The sequence below is a fragment of the Bactrocera oleae genome, chromosome 2 (genome assembly GCF_042242935.1).
Source record: "Bactrocera oleae isolate idBacOlea1 chromosome 2, idBacOlea1, whole genome shotgun sequence".
Lineage (NCBI taxonomy): Eukaryota > Metazoa > Arthropoda > Insecta > Diptera > Tephritidae > Bactrocera > Bactrocera oleae.
In genome coordinates, this window is record NC_091536.1 from 94,619,410 (window position 1) to 94,636,948 (window position 17,539).

The window sequence follows — 17,539 nt, forward strand, 5'->3', positions numbered from 1 at the left end:
GTTTATATGTACGTATGTATGTGTATGGCATATCATGTGGCAAACACATTAATATTTTGGTGGTGAGCTGCCGCCATGATACCAATATCAATAGCTGATAGCCGACGATCGCGTTAGCCATGTGGAACACACATATTTTTATGTAAGCCTTTATACATATGTGTGTGTATGTATGCACATATATAGTATATAGTTATAGTTATATATAGTTAGCTATAAGTTTCTCCTGCCACCTAGAGTCTGCTATGGTTTTTGCAGTTGCAGCAGCAAGTGCGCTCTCAGCGCCAGTTATGGTATACATATATTTGTTGCATGCCACCATTTGAGTGACGAACTGACTGCGGCAGCTGAGCACATAATTGCAGGTTGGTGGGCTTGCAAAATAGCCAAATGCGGCACACTAATATAACGCTGGTTGTTGTAAGTCAATGCAACAACAACAATAAAAACAGAAAAACCAACAACAACAATAATAATAATAACACAGACATGAAGTATAACATTGTCAACCAATGCAAAAACACAAACAAAGCAACTCTAATAATAATAACAACAACAATACCAAAAACAATTTTAAGGGAAAGGAAATAAATCAGCTACACTTACAACAATAAGCATATTAATGGCATATCAAATGGTTGGCTAGTAAAGGCTTTAATTAAAAGCTAATTGCGAGCAATTTGCAGCGCAATCCAACTCATTTTCCAGAAACTTTTCCATACTTAGTACAACAACAGCAAGTACAAAAAAAAAACTAACAACTAATAGCCGTTGCAATACGTGTCTACCGTCAGTCAGTTAGTCAGCTAGCAGTGCTAGTGCTTACGAGTGGCACGTAGCGCGCGCTGCCGACGCCGCCGCCACAGCTGCAGGTACATACTCACTGCTGTCAATTGTTGATTTCATAATATGCCTACGACACTCTGGAGAACTCAAATTAATTGAAAATACTTCATCCAATTTTGGACACAAAGCCAATAGATGCGTTGCAACTGTAACGTGGGGAGTGAAAAGTGACTGCCACGACGGCGAACGAAGCAAAAGCAGTGCAATAAGACAAATTCAGCTGATTGACTGCCCAAAATGGAGTGAAATGAGGCAAAGTTAACACAAATATGTGAAAAAGAAGCCCAGCAATGATTGGGCACTAGCCGCTTAACGGTTTGTGCCGCTGACTTTCAGCCGCTGCGGCGTATCATTGTCGCACACACATACTTGCTGCGCTGACTGATTGTTAAATGGTGGTTAAATGTCACAATTTCCAGCTGTGGCATGCGAGACGCGTAGTAATGCATGCCGCATGCAAGACACATGCCAACAGCAAGCCAACAACAATAGCGGCAGCAGCAGCACAAATATGCGGCGACAAAGTGTTTCACTCATTTTGAACTTAACATCTCAGTAAACACACCGGCATACACACACACACACATACGCTTGTTGCACTTTGATGACACAATGCTGCAAGCTGTTGCAGCTGTAGCGCCAAACGCTGTGTGGCAATAGCGTCGGCCATTGGCAGCAACACCATATGTTGTTGTTGTTGTCGCTGTCATTTGTTTACTTGTTTGCAAGCAAATGTGTACACGTAACTCGTCATCTTCATCGCCATCGCCATCATCGTCACCACGGTCGTGAGCTAAGTAAGCGTGTGCTGCTACCAATCGCTGTTAGCCACGTACGTGTGTTGCCCGCATTGGTCATAATCGCACACACACGCACATATACACTCACGCACACTTATGCGCTCAAATGATTTGTAGGAAAGCAAACCCCATTCCAATGGCAATTAACGACAAATGACCAATTAATTTTTGCAATTTACAACAACATCAACAACTGCATGCACAAACAAGTTAAATTGCTGTGCTGTGCAAATAACCAAGTGTAGTAACAACACTAACACTAGCGCTGCCTCGCTGTTTTTGGCAAATCTGGCTATCCACCTTTGTGATCGATGCGCTGCTGATGGCATGAGCGATGACGATGCAGCTGCGTAACAGCTGTTTGGCAGCAGTGATGCCAAAGCTTGGAGCTTGTTATTGTTTTATGGATCCTTCGCTTTAGATTTACTTTTTTCGATATGAAAAAGAGTCCGATAAGCTATTTTGAAAAATAATTACAAAATATAAATGTAGTTCTTATAAATTTGAGGCCTTGAGGCAAGCTTGTTTCAACTATATGCAATTTGTGGAATCTCTGTGCTATTTTAGGAAATACATATATGTTTCGTACACACGTATCTACTTAAAAAAAATAAAATTCGTTTGTGAGATAACTAACGGGTGGCTTAACCGATAGTTGGCTTGCAGGGTGTATACTGGTTTCAAAAATTCTATATTTGTATTTTCTTTTGATTTTGTTAACACATACTTAGTTGGAGATTTCTTTTGTACAATTTTGTATTTTTGCATTAATTAACTTAATTTTTATTTTATAATTGGAAATATATCATATTTCGAAAAATCTTTAAAATTTTTCAATGAGTGAAAATTGTATCTTTTGGGGAAAATATTAATATACCATAAATAAATAAACCAAATTTTTTTTATTTTGCAATTTCAAAAAAATTAATTTAAAAAAAAACTTTTATAAATTCTTATAAAGAAATTATGAAAAATGTGTGCTTTTTTTGCTTTTTGGTGATTGAGCTAAAAGTTATAATTTATATAAAGAAATTGCTTTAGTCTTTATTAAGAGATTGTATCCACTTGTGAATTTTAAAAAACCGAAAAATCGTTTTTTTGCATACAGAATATTTTCCGAAAATTTGAAAATGATGCGATAGTTTCGAAGTTATGAGCGATTTCTAAGAATTTTTAACTTAGTGTAATCGGCTCCCAAAACTTTGAACGCGTTTTGCTGAAAAGCAGTTCTCAGAGACGGTGAAGAAAATTTCTGCTCAACGGCTATACCGAGCGTTTTAAATTTACGCACGAATTTTTAAGATGTATTATGCAGATTATTATGAAATGAATAAGATTTTTGACATTCATTTCGATTCTATGAGCCACTCTGAAGTGTAATTTTTCTTTTTTTTTCTCACAAAAACGACCATTTTTTGGGAAGTCGTATTTTGTCAAATTCGAAATTTTGATTAGTGCTTCTATTATTTCCAATATTCATCTATAGTAATAATACTTTTTTTTTTGGGTTTTGAATTAGAGATAGTTTTAAGCAGAAAAATCTTCAGCGCTGCCAGACAACCTTTGTGGCAAGTGCTCCTCAAGATCAGCTACGGAACAAGAGAAGCCAAAATTTTCAAAAAATTATCACTGATTATTAAAGTATATTAAATTCTGTAGATATACATTTATTTATTTATTTGTCAAATAAAATGACTCTACAAAAAAAGTTCACAAAAAGGCAAGTTTTTTCTGACTTGCAAGGGCAGCTTACTCCTTTAATCATTATCAGTATCATTACGAAACTTCGCTTAGTTGACTTTTGTTAAAAAATTGTAATTTCGAAGGTTAGCTGCGCTGATTTTTGTTAAAAAGAGTATAACAAATTAATAAATAGGTATAACAAGTTCATTATATTATTATATAAGCATTTTGTTTTTCAATTACATGAAGGATATAAGAAGATTTATAAATATTATTATTATTTCCTTTCAAGTATTAAAAAAATTATTAAAAAATGTCAACGAGATAAAATTAAAATATTTTTATTTTGGGTTTTGTTTTACAGAAATATTTTTCGAAATTTTCGTAAGAAATCGACGGGTTTTCTCGTTTTCCGGCGACAATTTCTTTCGAGTAAAGACAATTTTACGTCCCTAGTTGAATTCCATATACATTTGTATATATAAATATATGTATATAAATTTTCGTATATAATCACCATATATAAAAGAAACAACAATTAAATAATTGTATGCCACCAAATAACCATAAAAAAAATAAAAATAAAGAAAATGTATATATACACCTTCATATAAATAAAAGTGAGCAGGAGAAGAGCTGAGAGGAGAACGCCAACGAAAAAATAATAAAAATATAATTGCAGTCAAATTAGTTTGTTGCATTTAAAATTGCGCGACATACGCCAAGGCAATAATAGCAAAATAATGGAGGCAGCAGCTACCACAAAAACACGTTAAAAAATAACAACAACAATAGACGTAAGCAAATCGACACAAAAGACAAATAAATTCGCAAATAAACACATTGCTAGTTTATTGTTTGTAATTTGTTGTTGTTGTTGTGGCATAAACTTGCCAACTGGTTAAAACGAGTGATGGGGAGGGAGGTGAGGCAAGTGGGTGGGGTGACTGTTGCCTAGCGTGAAGGGTGCCAGCTTATTTGCCAAGCAGCAATGAGGGTGTGTCTTAAGTCAAGCAGTTGTTATTGTTATTGCCATTGTTTGTTTTTATTGGTTTTGCTTGAAGACTGACTAACTGACGTACAGACGGACGGACGGATGGTTGCCAACAACGTTTTGCTCACAAACCCACCTACAATGTGTGAGAGGTAAGAAAACACAGTTTTGGACTTGCCACACTGGCAGAAAAGCAGACATGCCACATGAGCTTACGCCCATATAAGCATAGACATATGTATATGTATTTATGTATATAACTACAATATGTATGTATGTATGCATGTATGCATGTGTGTAGACACTTGTTTGCCACGCCAAGCGCGACGGACACACGCAACCGAGCAGGCAAATTTTTCGCAAATGAGTATAGGCATAATTATTTGTTGGCGTTGTTGTTTGTTTGTTTGTTTAATTTGTTTCTGTTTGGCGCATGCAATTGCGAATAGCAACAACAAAAACTACAGCAATTTCACTCAATTGACTTTGATGGTTGGAAGCAGCAGTTAAAAGTTGAGGTGTTGATGGTTGACGGCAGATTTGGCCGAAGATGGTGTTGGTGATGGCGCTGGTACCGATGTTTTGTTGTTTTTGCCGTTGCACGTGATGGCGTCTGGGCACAAATGTTGGCTCCGCGTGCAACTGTTGGACTTTTAGCAGTTCGTTGCAAAGACGGTGACGCGTTGGCGCATCAAATTGCCAACCGGTGACTCTTAGCTACTGACTGTTGGTGACGACACGGCAGGGCGTTGCTAGCCAAGACGCCAGCGCTAATAATATTTGCATTTTGCACGCCATCTGCAACAAAATACAACAACAAAAAGTATGCCGCCAAACTTCACACATACACGCATACACACAGACAAATATTTATGCATATATATTTATTTACATATACCGGCATTGCTTTCATAGACGACAGCGCCGCCACTCAACTTTATGAAGAAAAATGTTGTGCCAAATAAAATTTATTTGCATTAAATCAGCATATAAGGCCATATTAGTCGCTTACACCCATTTGCATATCAACTAGGCGCGCTGCAAGCAACCGCTTTAACAACAATAACAAAAACAAAAACAACAAGAAAAATGGCAAGAAATACTATTTTGAAGGGGGTTAGTCAACTTTGTAGCGAAAAGGGGCAGTGCTCAAAGGCATATGTATGCACGTATGTGAGTGTGTGCGTGTGGAAATGCACCGCTAGGTCGTTGCCCAAATACACAGGCGCATATTTTGAATTTGTAAGTGTTAATGCCGTTCACATGCGGAATCTATATACACACACAGATATATAAATTCATATACATATATACACACTCATACATATATATATATATATATATTTATATATATTTACAATAAAAGCGTGAATGCAATGCATTTGTGCAGCAACATGTCTGTCGGCATAACTGAACGCCTGGCTGGCCGGCCACTCTTTCGCATAATTTGCATTGCAGGCAATTCGTACTTTGGCTAATTTGATTTAAGATATTTACTTAACCTTTGCGCTTGTCGAAAATCGCGGGTGCGGCGGCAAATAAATGTGCAACCAAACACATACACACACTTATATATCTATATATACACACATACGTGCATATAGACATGTACGTACATATAAAATTACACGCTTATAAGCATTTGGACGCATCGTAATGCAATTTACTTGTAATAACAAATATATAAAAAAAAAAACAAATATATATATATATATATATATATTTATGTAGATAGTAATAGTGTATATGTATGTTAGTATATGTATTATTGTGCACGCTTTTGCTTCTTCATTCGCTGCGTGCGTGCTGCCATGCACATTTGCATTAAATTAATTGAATTTTGTAGCCAGCAAAAAGTTGTGAAAAAAAACGGCAAAGCAAATGTTTTCTGTAAAAATGTTTGCAAATCTTGCAATGAGGTGTGTTCGCAAAATTTTTGCAATATTTCGTTTCACTAGTGATAATACTAATTTATTAATGCTTAAGTAATTGTATGTTGTTCTATGCATTGCAGTAAATAGACATGAGGCATTGAGGAGCACGAGACGCAGTCAATGATATGAGGAGTAAAATATTAAAGAGAAAATCACAATATTGAAGGAAAAGTAATGTAAATAAGTACTATAGAATTGTATTTAATCGAATTTCATTAAAAAACAGATTTTTAATTTTTAGACCAATTATATTTCAAATATAAAAAATTATTATTAAAAAAGTATATATGTATATTCGAAATCTGGAATAGCCAAAAAACTGAAATATATTTAACTCTAAAAATGCAATTATAATGTGTGAAAATATTATCATATATAAATATTATATTATATTAAGTGGTTATAACCACTGATTTAAAAAAAAAAATTGCATATGTATATGTTACATATGTATATAAAATGTACATATATTTGGGAATATTCTCTGAAAATTTGTTGTAGGATTTTTTTAACTTAGTGTAATCGGCTACCAAAACTTTAAACCGTTTTTCTATAAAGGTTGTTCTCAGAGTCGGTAAGTAAAGTATTAATAAATTTCTTAGTTTTTGCATTTGACACAATTTTAAGCAGAAAAATCTCTTTGCAAAAAAATTCGTTTGTTGCTGATTGCAAATTGATGGATTCACCGACGCCATAAGTTATATTTCAAAATTTCGCATTTTTTTAACAATAATGAAATTAAAAATGTAAATCAACAACCACTATAAGTTAAAATAATATAAAATCGATAAACATTCATTTAATTTAATAAAAAATAAAATAATGTTTTGGAAGTAAATATAATAACATTTTTTTAATATTTGTTCATAGTAATAAAGTGAAAAAAATATGAAAACTGAAATTAATTTTACTGAAATGGTTATTTACGGAGCAAAAAAAATATTTTTTAATGTAAGCAAAATAGAAAACGATATTTTGGATTTGAAAATAAATATAATGATGAAGAAAAATTCAAAAAGTTGATAAAATAACAAATTATATAACTATAAAATAGAATTGATTGATATAAAAATTAACTTTATGATATAAAAATAAAATATTTATTTGATTTAATAATATTGTTCATGAATATTAATATCTGAAAGCATATTAATTTTTTATTTTTTTTATTTTTTTACTAATGAATATTATTTGATAATAATAAAAATTTATTTTATAGTTTGAATATTACTTTTTCATAGTAATAATGGGTAAAGAAATGGATCAACGAATGAACTGCTGACTTTTTATACTTTTCGATCGTAATCGACTTAATACCTACATATACAATGTGTTCAAAATAAGTAAATTTAAGCAGAAGCAGAAGCACAATATAAAAAGTATAAACAATTATATTATCTTCTTCATAAAGTGACAATTTAAAAAACTTACCATAAAACAAAGTTTAAAAAAATAATTTTTCTGTACAAAATTGTTAAGCTTTATGCTATTTTTAGCCGTTTTTATGGTGTAAGCTTTTCACGTAAACTTCCATTGCCAGCTTTTTCTTTCAGCTTTAACGGCATTGCACCTTTTCTCTCGTTATTTCCCTCTCATTATTATTTTAATTTACATTTTTTGGGCCATTGCAATGCAGCGCCCAATTAACTTGGCGTATTTACGAAAAAATTTCCAGCTGAAAATTTTTAATTACCAACAGACGAGGCATAATTGTAGTGCGCTTTATAGTAGCAACAGTTGTTGTTGTTTGAAGTTAACTGCTGCTGTTTTGCTTTTGTCACATTGTTATTTAGACCTTTTCAGTTGCTTTATCGAACAAACGCTTCTTTGTCTTTAAATGCGACACTTTTTTATTGCCTCATCAGCTGAAAAACACGAATATTTTGTGTAATTTTTTCCTGTCCACGCGGCGACTGCGGCTGCGACTGCGTTGGAGCTGAATGCTACTGATATCTTAACTTGTAGTTGTAATTTTTTTGTTTTTATTGCAGCGTTTGCTTTGATACGTGGGTGTATGTGTGTGTGTGTAAGCGAGTTTTATACATCTCAAGTGCATGTGTGTGGCCACCAGTTATTTTGTGTGTGTGCGTGTGCGAGTGTGCCGCGTACTTATTTGAGCAGCGTGTCCAGTCAGGTAATAATATATACGTTAAATGACTACAAACTATCATTTAATTTGACTCAAATTAAGTGTAACACAGTCGGAGATAAGCGACATTTTAATTTTTCTCTTTCTCTGCCGACTGCCAGAGTGAAGTAAGGCTATGAAGATAGTGGCCCGGTAGTTGCCGACAACCGCCAAACACTTGTCACATCACAGCTACCTGTAATGCGGCGAGCAGTGACACTCAGTAGCCAAATTACGACATTTGCAGCAGCGTGCGCCCGCTGCAACTTGGGCTAATCTCGCTTATCTGAAGTGGCAATCTGACATGTGGCAGTGAGCCTAACTTCCAGCTATGCACGCTTTTGGCTTTGCCGCTGCCTACCAGCTATCGGCCATGACCAATTCGCCCTATCGAGCGGGTGAGAAGTGTCTTACGTATATATGCATGCTTGTGTGAGTGTGTGTGTGTCGCATTGTGCGATCTGCCGAGGTTCTAAGTACCTCACACTTGTCACACACACAAAGGACGCATAGCTGGCGGTGACAGCCCGGCAAAAGCGGCGGCACTTCAGTTGTATGGCAACCTGCAGCGTTGACAATAATCCAGCCGCAGCTCAACAGCAAATAGCAAACAACACATCACACAAAATAAGTGGAGAAACGCTGGATAGCTAGTGGCACACATACACACATGCGCGTATCTGCTTCAAGTGGCGCGGATGCGCAAAGGTAAAAAGTTGACAGGCTGCTGATTTGCTGTACTTTTTATAAACGCTTTTGTTGTTTCTCCCGAAATATGTTTGTGTGATGTATATATTTTATATGTGCTTGCGCTTGGTTGGCTGCCTTGTGTGCCCTTGCGGCAGTGCACCTGTTTTTTCGCCGGCACTCGCTGGCATTCAAATTTGTTGAAAAATCCAATTTCGTCGGAATTAGTTGCATTACCAATGTCAGCAACTAAATTACAAGTAGAAATATTTATAAAAAATTTGCATGCTATTTTCTCTGCTGTCCTTTTGGCTTCACTCCCGCTGCTGTTGCTGTTGCTATTGCTGTCAACGTTGATGAACTTATTGCCGTTTTTGTACCCGTTGGTACGTGGCCAAAAGGCCAATTGCAATTTAATGTGACACTAAACCGTACATGGGGCCAGGAATGAAAGGAAATGCCGTCGTTGAAGCATAAACACTTTAAGTCGAGAATTTCGATATTTAAGTTATTTATGCCGAAATTTATTTATTAACTCAAATTTTAAATTTTTATGTCTAGTTTTAAAGTTTCTATATATATATGTATGTATGGTTAAATATTATTAAAAGCATATTTTCACAAAAAAAAAATATCTTATTAAAAGATCATTGGTTGTTGAATTAATAAAGTAATGCTATTTATAATTCCAGAAAGTATATATTTTTTTGGTATTTATGTATATGTTTTTGTATAAGTTTAAAGCCTTGACTCCATACAAATTCATCAATAAAAATTTTTTTTCACTAATTTTTTAAAGGCTCCCGTGGATCCTGATATGTATAAGTAAGCAAAGGTGACAGGCTGACTGCTGAATATTGCTTTTAATTTATAAAAATATGTATTATATATTTTACAGTTATTTCCGTATAAAAATCCGAGCATGTTTCTGTTACGTAAGCACGACTAAGTTTTAGAATCTCAGCCAAATGAAGCGCATATAAAAATCGTATATGATAAAATTTCTCCATATAAATAACTTCAGTTACATAAAATGCAACTCAAATGCAACAAGAACTGCTGCAAGTCCATAAAGTATGCAATAGAAGCAATTTAAAGAGTTCCACTGGACAGAGTTGATGCCTCTGTTAGTTTTTAAACAGAACTCACAGTGGCGCATAGCAAATAAATGCAATAATATTATGTTGCACAGTGTGTGGGCACAGTTGGTTAGACCGTAGGTACAAAATTTTGCATTAGATATACCAACAACAAAAACATACAAAACTAGCTATTTAGAAGAGGAACTTCATGCATATTGTATGCAATCGTTGAAAAGGTGAAATGTATAGAGTGCAAACGGTGTGGAAAAGTGTCGCACACATGCATTTCAAGTAGGCATGAACTGATACACATGCATATCTCAAACACACACATTGCCACGCTTAGTTAGTAGTCGTGGCAATTGGCTATGCTGCAATTGGACTTTCTCAAATGTAGAAAATAAGTAAATAGTGAAGAGAACACACACACACACACACACTAACTTAAAATACACACGTTTTTCTGTACTCGAACGGTAGCTGTCTCTTTGACTTGGACTTGGACTTGAGGTGGACTTGGTACTTTGACTTTTGTTACTGTGCTGCGCTGCCTATTGCTGCCACAACGTTTGCTTGTCACTCAAAAGGGTTCGTAGGCACGTTGGAAAGATGCCACAAATGCGCTTGTATCGCGCTTTGCCGCATCGTTGACAAAGTGTTGAGCGCTACAAAAACAGTGTGTGACCGCCAGCGCCTTTTTGTGGCAAGTTAGTGGCTGTATAGGCTGTATACATACATATGCATGCTTCATCTTTTTTGCATACAATTTAAGTTTTTTCTTGCAAAAATGCAATACCGTGGTTGGCTTGGCGCTGTTGCAACTATGTTTCTCGTACCGTTAGTTCGTTAGTCAAGTGCAAGGCACAAATATTATTTATAAACTTGAAAATAGGCTATATAGTGCATTTATCAGTGGCAGTGGAGGAAGCGCGCGTCAAGCATGTTGGCTGGAAAATACTTGCAACATCGGTATATATATATATAAAGAAGACATTTTGTAGCATATAAGTAAGTATATATGTTTGAGAATATGTAAATTCCATACATTGCGAAAATTGTTACACACTCCTAGTGTGAATTGTGCATTAAATGGGTGGCAAGATAGAGATCTGTGCGCGTTGACGCAACAAAAACGCCTAAAAACTTTCAAGGCGGAAGTAGAAGCGCTTTACTGGCAGTTGTTGTATACATGGTACAACACTAACGTTTTCGGTAAAAAAAAAAATATTTTTTCTATGCATAAATTTACTTAAAAGCGTTGATGTGATGCGCGTCTTATTAGGCTACCGGAAGCACGCAGCTAAGCCGACGCGCCAATCAGCCAGATTTTTCTTCATACAACTATATATGTACATATGTACATATTTGTATGATTATTTATTAGCAGTCCGTTAGTCTGCGTGGATGAGTGGATGAGTGGCTGCGCCCAAATGGGCTTTTTATTGCATTTAATATGATAATTGCACGCGTTTTGACTGGCCGCGCCGCCGCAGCAGTCATTGGAAGCAAGCAGAAGCGGAAAACATTACTGGTAAAAAAATTCTAAAAACTTTTTATTTTTTTATGGTAGGCATTTTGATTGTTTTTATTGTTGTTGTGCTGCCCGCATCGCGTAATTGCATATTAACTCCAATCAGCTGCGCACAATTGCCCGTTTGCGGCCATTCCGCGCGCCGTCCAATTGATATTGCAGACATTTCAGATAAATGTATAACAACAACAACAACAACAACAACAACCAAATGTAAAGTCGAAAAACAATGAATTGTAATTGTTTGCTGTGCCGCTTGGTTAACCGAAAATCAGCATTGAATCGCTGCGTCAACAACAACCAACCGGAGGAGTCGCAATAAGTGTCCCAACGGCCGGCCGTCCAATCAACCAGCCCACCAACAACACATATTGCTTATCCAATTACAATATAATATATATGTATATACATAATATATATATATATGTATGTATATATATGCGTGTGTGTGTGGTTTGGTTGCTCTTCTCGCCGTCGTTTGACTTTTTCATTGTTATTGTCAATAGGTTTTGTTTTACTGACTACTTACTGCACACATACACACACAAACACGCACATGCGTTCACTAGCATCAGCTTTTGGCTCATCTGCGCGTTCTCTTTAATGGCGACAGCAGCGCACATTATTTTTAGCTTTTCGCATTTGTAGTATGTGTAACAAAAATAAAATAAATTAAAATTTTGAAAAATAAACGAAAGAATAAAATTGTCAAATAATTTTTAATGATTCAATGTGCGCTTGTTGGCTCACTTCTGTTGAGGTTAGCTGCGGCGGTCAGCGTTTTGCGGAATTCATTAAAATTTTTTGTTTAAATTTCTGTCAATTTTGTTACTGCTGTTTTTGTGTTTTCTTCCGTTCCTGTTGGAAATGGGAGAATTCGTAACTAATGGGTGCGTGAGTAATTGATGCGTACACTCGTTTACAAACACATGCTTATGAGTCCGTGTATATGTAAATGAAGTAACACAATTGTGAACCAATTGAATGGGAGGGGTTTAAGAGTGAGGCAAATGTGTTCAAAAATTGTTTGCAACTTTTTGATGAAAGCGTTTTGAAAATTTTAAATTTCAATTTTGAGACTTCATGAATTTTCATCTTTGTTTCTAGCGTTAAAATAATTTCTTAATTAACAAAATTTTTTTATAAATTGTAGAAAATTAATATAGAAAAATGAGGCTTTTTAATAAGCTTGAGCTTTTTCAAAGTCTAAGCAGCGACTTGTTGTCTTTCTAAATATTCTTAATGCGCTTTTAATAAACATATTTATGTAGCTTCAAATCTGATCTAATCAGTCGGAATTAGATCTTTGAATAATACTATATATGTGTAATGTCTTAGGAGCTTTGCAATAATAAATATTCGAAAATATACATATATTTAGACAACAAATACCAAGTTTGTAATATCCTGAAGGAGTTTGAGTATAGCCATGCCCATTTCTCTGTCTGACTGTCCGTCTGTTGTTATACTTGTACGCATACTAATCTCTCAGTTTTTGAGACATCGGTCTGAAATTTTGCACACATCCATTAGTACTGTCGATATCGTACCACTATAAGATATAGATACCATACAAATTGAACCATTTTAATTGTTCAATTTCCTCTTATAAATATTTTTTATTTGTCCAGCTATCTGCTCGAAATTTGGCATAAATCATTGTTCAAGGCAACAGTACATTATCCAAAATAATTTTCAATATTTTTTTATATAATTATAATTGTTAACAATTGTGGCGAACCCAATTCTAGATGTATTAAAAAAAATCCATCGAAGCACTGTCTAACTGTACATTTGTTGCACAATTTTTCTTTCATTAAACAAAAATTACGGTATTGAATAATATACTCTCAAATATTCATGACATTTAGGAGACTCTCAATAATTTCATTTGAAAAATTGAGTTCTGCTGAGGATGGTGAAAAATTTATAAAAAAAATGCTAAGTATATGTAGGTATGCATCTAGTCTTTTTACATAAACATATGTACATACTTTATTATCATGATAATTTTTATTTTATGAAAAATATTAGTTTTGCTTCAATTGACTTTTGAAAACAACAATTGAAAAGTAAATATTTTTTTATTTATTTTTTTTTAATTTTAATCCAAGGGCCGACTTTTAGGCTTCGAAAATAAACAGTTTAAAAAATAAAAATTAAGCAAGAAAAATAATTCACAAAACTTTCAATAGTGGAGTTTATAACAAAAAGTTATTGAAAAATTCCTAACGACTCCCACCATTTTTTCTTTCCTACAACGAAACTTTTAACAAACGCACTGCTATATATTCGCACAACCGCCGGCTTTTCACATACAATTCACCCACTTCGCTAATTTTTTGTGGTAATAAAATAATAAACAAAATCGCCACTTACCTCCGCCAAATCCCTGTCCTGGAAATAAGCCAGGCGGCCCGAATGGTGGCATTTGACGCGCACCCGGCCAAGGCACACCGCCGCCAATGCCGCCCCACGCCACCGCGGCTGCGGCCAGCGCGCTGAACGGGGTCGGCCGAATGGGTACATGACCCGAGGCAGCCAGTGCCGCTGGCGAGAGCAGATGCGGTGAGTTGGGCATATGAGCGCTAAGCGTTTCCGGTGATTTGCTGCTATCCATGCCATCCGGTGTGGAACGCGGCGAATCGTCCGCATTCATATCTTCAATATCCACTATCGAATCCTCCTCTTCATCATGTTCATGCTCACCGTCATGCTCGTGCTCATTGTAATCATCATCATACTCCAGCTCTGAGTCCACTGAGCTGCCCATAGGCGAGTGACGTTCATGTTTCGCTAGCAGCGCTGTGGCCGATGAGGAGGAGGACGTGTCCGCGCTGGGACCGCTCATATGGGCAGCGGGTGAGCCAAGGCGCGATGTTGCAGCATGGTGATGTTGTTGTTGTTGTGAGTTGTTGCTGCTGCCACACTCCGTGGTAACTAGATTAGTGGGCGCTTCCGCTGAGCTGCTACTCAATGTGTGACGTAAATGTGCCGCTGCGCCGTGCAAATGTGGCGCTGTGCCACTGTTGGCCGCTGCTGCGACCGCCGCCTGTTGTGCTGCAGCGGCGGCAGCCACTGCAGCGGCATGTTGTTGTTGCGCATGTGCGGCTGCTGCTGCGTGCAACAAATGCGCATGATGTGCCACGGCGGCGGAATGAAAGTGCGCGTGTGGATGCTGATGTGGCGGATGGCTGGCGGCGTGTGGCGCTAATTGTTGCGTGCCATGTGCGGCGGTAGGTGAGGCGGGTGAGGAGCCTGCCGGTGAAACAGGTGACAACGTGACGGCTGGTGTGTGGCTAGACAAATTGCGTGGTTCCATTTGCATGGCGTCCGCGCTATGAGTGCGTGAGGGGGACAAATTTGCCGCTGGTCGCGTATCGGCTAAGAGTGAAGCGACGCTGAAATTACTTAGACGCGAGCTCGTCTTATTCAGTTGATGCGGGTGACTATGCGTTGACTGTGTATGTAGCGGCAGCAATTGTTGCTGCAACGTTTGTTGTTGCTGATGTGTTAAGAGAAGTGTGGAAGGTGATGTGGGGCTGCTATTGCTACCGCTGCGATTGAGATTTGTATTATTGTTGTTGTTGTTAATGTTGCTGCCGCCGATTAGATGTGCGGGACTGACCACCAGCGTGCTGGGGCTGGTCATTGTCATGGTGGTGGTGATGGCGGCGGACGCTGTTTGCGGCGGTACCGTCGGGCTTGTCATGCTTGTGCGTAAACCAGTGACAGTCATTCCTGTGGATGACAGCTTTAACATGGGGCAGCGGGGTGGCGAGAATGTGACAGACGCTGGCGTTGTACTGATTTTACACAATATTAATTTTTAGTTGAATTTAATTTTTTTTAATATTATTTCTTACAAAAGTTAGCGGAAAACATATCACAGTGCACAGCTGTTTGTTTTTAAACACAACAACATATTTTCTGCCGTTTCAAACTCTGCGAAACGCTCGAGTGCGAGTAATGAAATTTGTTCAACACTGCTGTGCGCTTATTTTGCAATAATTTTTATTTATTTTAGTTTTTGGCTAACTTCAATTTTGTTCAATTTGTTTTAATTTATTATTTGTTTTTGTTTTTCGCTTTGTCACGCTCAAATTGGCTTGTCACCTTTGTTTATTCGCAAAGCGCTTTCGACTAAAGCGCTTTAATTAATTTTTAATTAATGACTAATGCGACCGTGTGCGCGCGTTCTCATTAACGTAACAACAAAAACAAAAGCACAATGCATCAGTAGTCAGGACTTTAAAACCAGTTTTTATGAGTGTGTGTATGTATTTATTTTTAATATATTTTTTTTTTTTAGTTTGTAACACAATTCCGGCGTTTGCGATTTCTTATCAAACTCAAAAAATATTCAAAATTGTTTTCCATACATTTATTAATTAAATGATTTGTCACTGTTCAATCAAGCCTTTGGCTTTTTACTTTGATTTAGCGTAGCGGTAAAACATACGGTTGGCGAGCGTGTACAAACGAACGATATACTACGGACCTACACATCCGTTTGAGATCACGACTGGTCTACAACTGAATTATTTTCATACTCACAAATCCAAGTGCCTGAGCGTTGAGGCGTTTGTAGAAACAGAGCGAACGCGGTCGCTCCGCACAACATGCACACACGCACACACCAACACACTCTTCGCCAGACCGGTTTGCTGTGCGGCACATGCGGTGGTAGATCTGAGTAGCGTACGCTGCTGTGTATGAGCCTCCAAATAGGTGAGCAGTCAGCCAGCCAGGGAGCCAGCCATTCATGCCAGCAAGTCTTCGACGAGGGTGAAAGGCAGGCTGCTGGCCAGTTATATGTGGCTAAACGTCCATTCATTGAAACCCAGCGCTGAGGCATGCACTACCACCACCTATAACAGCAAACCCAACAACAACAAAGCCGCAGCAACAAGCACAGCGTCACTACTCATAGCAGCGCTGGCGTTGCGCTAATTTGTGAGTGCGAGCGTGTTGGCTATAGTTTTATAAGACGCTCGTATTCAGTACGACACTTGGACGTGAGAGCTAGAGTGTGTTGCTTCTAATTGGTTTATGCGTGCAATAACAAAAACAACGAAGTGTTACACTATTGCAGTTAAAGCCATGGAGTATACAAAATAGTGTTTGAGGAGATGGGAAGAGGTGGTTTAGATAGCAAAGTTGCATATATATTTTTCGAGATGCGCACTTCTATTAGAAAACATTTGATTGGAAAATATAATTTATTTTGGTATTATACAAGTTGCATATATATTTTTCGAGATGCGCACTTCTATTAGAAAACATTTGATTGGAAAATATAATTTATTTTGGTATTATACATTGTAAACGATTATTATTATAAATCAATGAAAATATTTTTTTAAAAATAAAATAAATGTTTTTAAGGAAATATATACATTTCTGGTGACTAAAAAAAATTATTCGAAAACATATATATGTATGTACATGTATTTCGTGCTATAATCATTAAATACTTATGTACATTTATGGTATATAAAATATTGTAATTAACAAAAACTAAAAAAAAACACTGTGTTGAATGCCTTTAAAAATTGAAAATTATTTTTTAAAAAATCTCAATAGACAATTTCCAAACAATTGTTTTTTGACAGCTATTCGTCTGACCATCGAAAGTCGTTCGAAATACTTCTCAATAAAATAACAGTAATAAAACTACCAAGCAGCATAACAAATAAGCGGCAACAAATTAAAAGAAAAATTCATAATTTTTTATTGCTCTCACAATACTCCGCGCTCTTGCTATTCTTTTCACACCCATTAACTGCCATCCCTAAACTAATTGCACGTTTGCACGCGCTCTATTACACTCACTCACATATGCTATTCACAA

At 36.5% G+C, this 17,539-nt stretch overlaps 1 protein-coding gene across 1 annotated transcript in view; it reads right to left on the reverse strand.

Annotated features, from left to right (window-relative positions):
• Dr (muscle segmentation homeobox protein Drop) overlaps nt 1-16,241 on the reverse strand; it is a 31,223-nt gene extending 14,982 nt beyond the window's left edge. Inside the window, exon 1 of the mRNA XM_014238188.3 lies at nt 14,065-16,241. Within this exon, the coding sequence (XP_014093663.1) occupies nt 14,065-15,448 (1,384 nt within the window). The 5' untranslated portion in view covers nt 15,449-16,241. The remainder of the gene's footprint in view (nt 1-14,064) is intronic.
• Between the last annotated feature and the right edge of the window lie 1,298 nt (nt 16,242-17,539).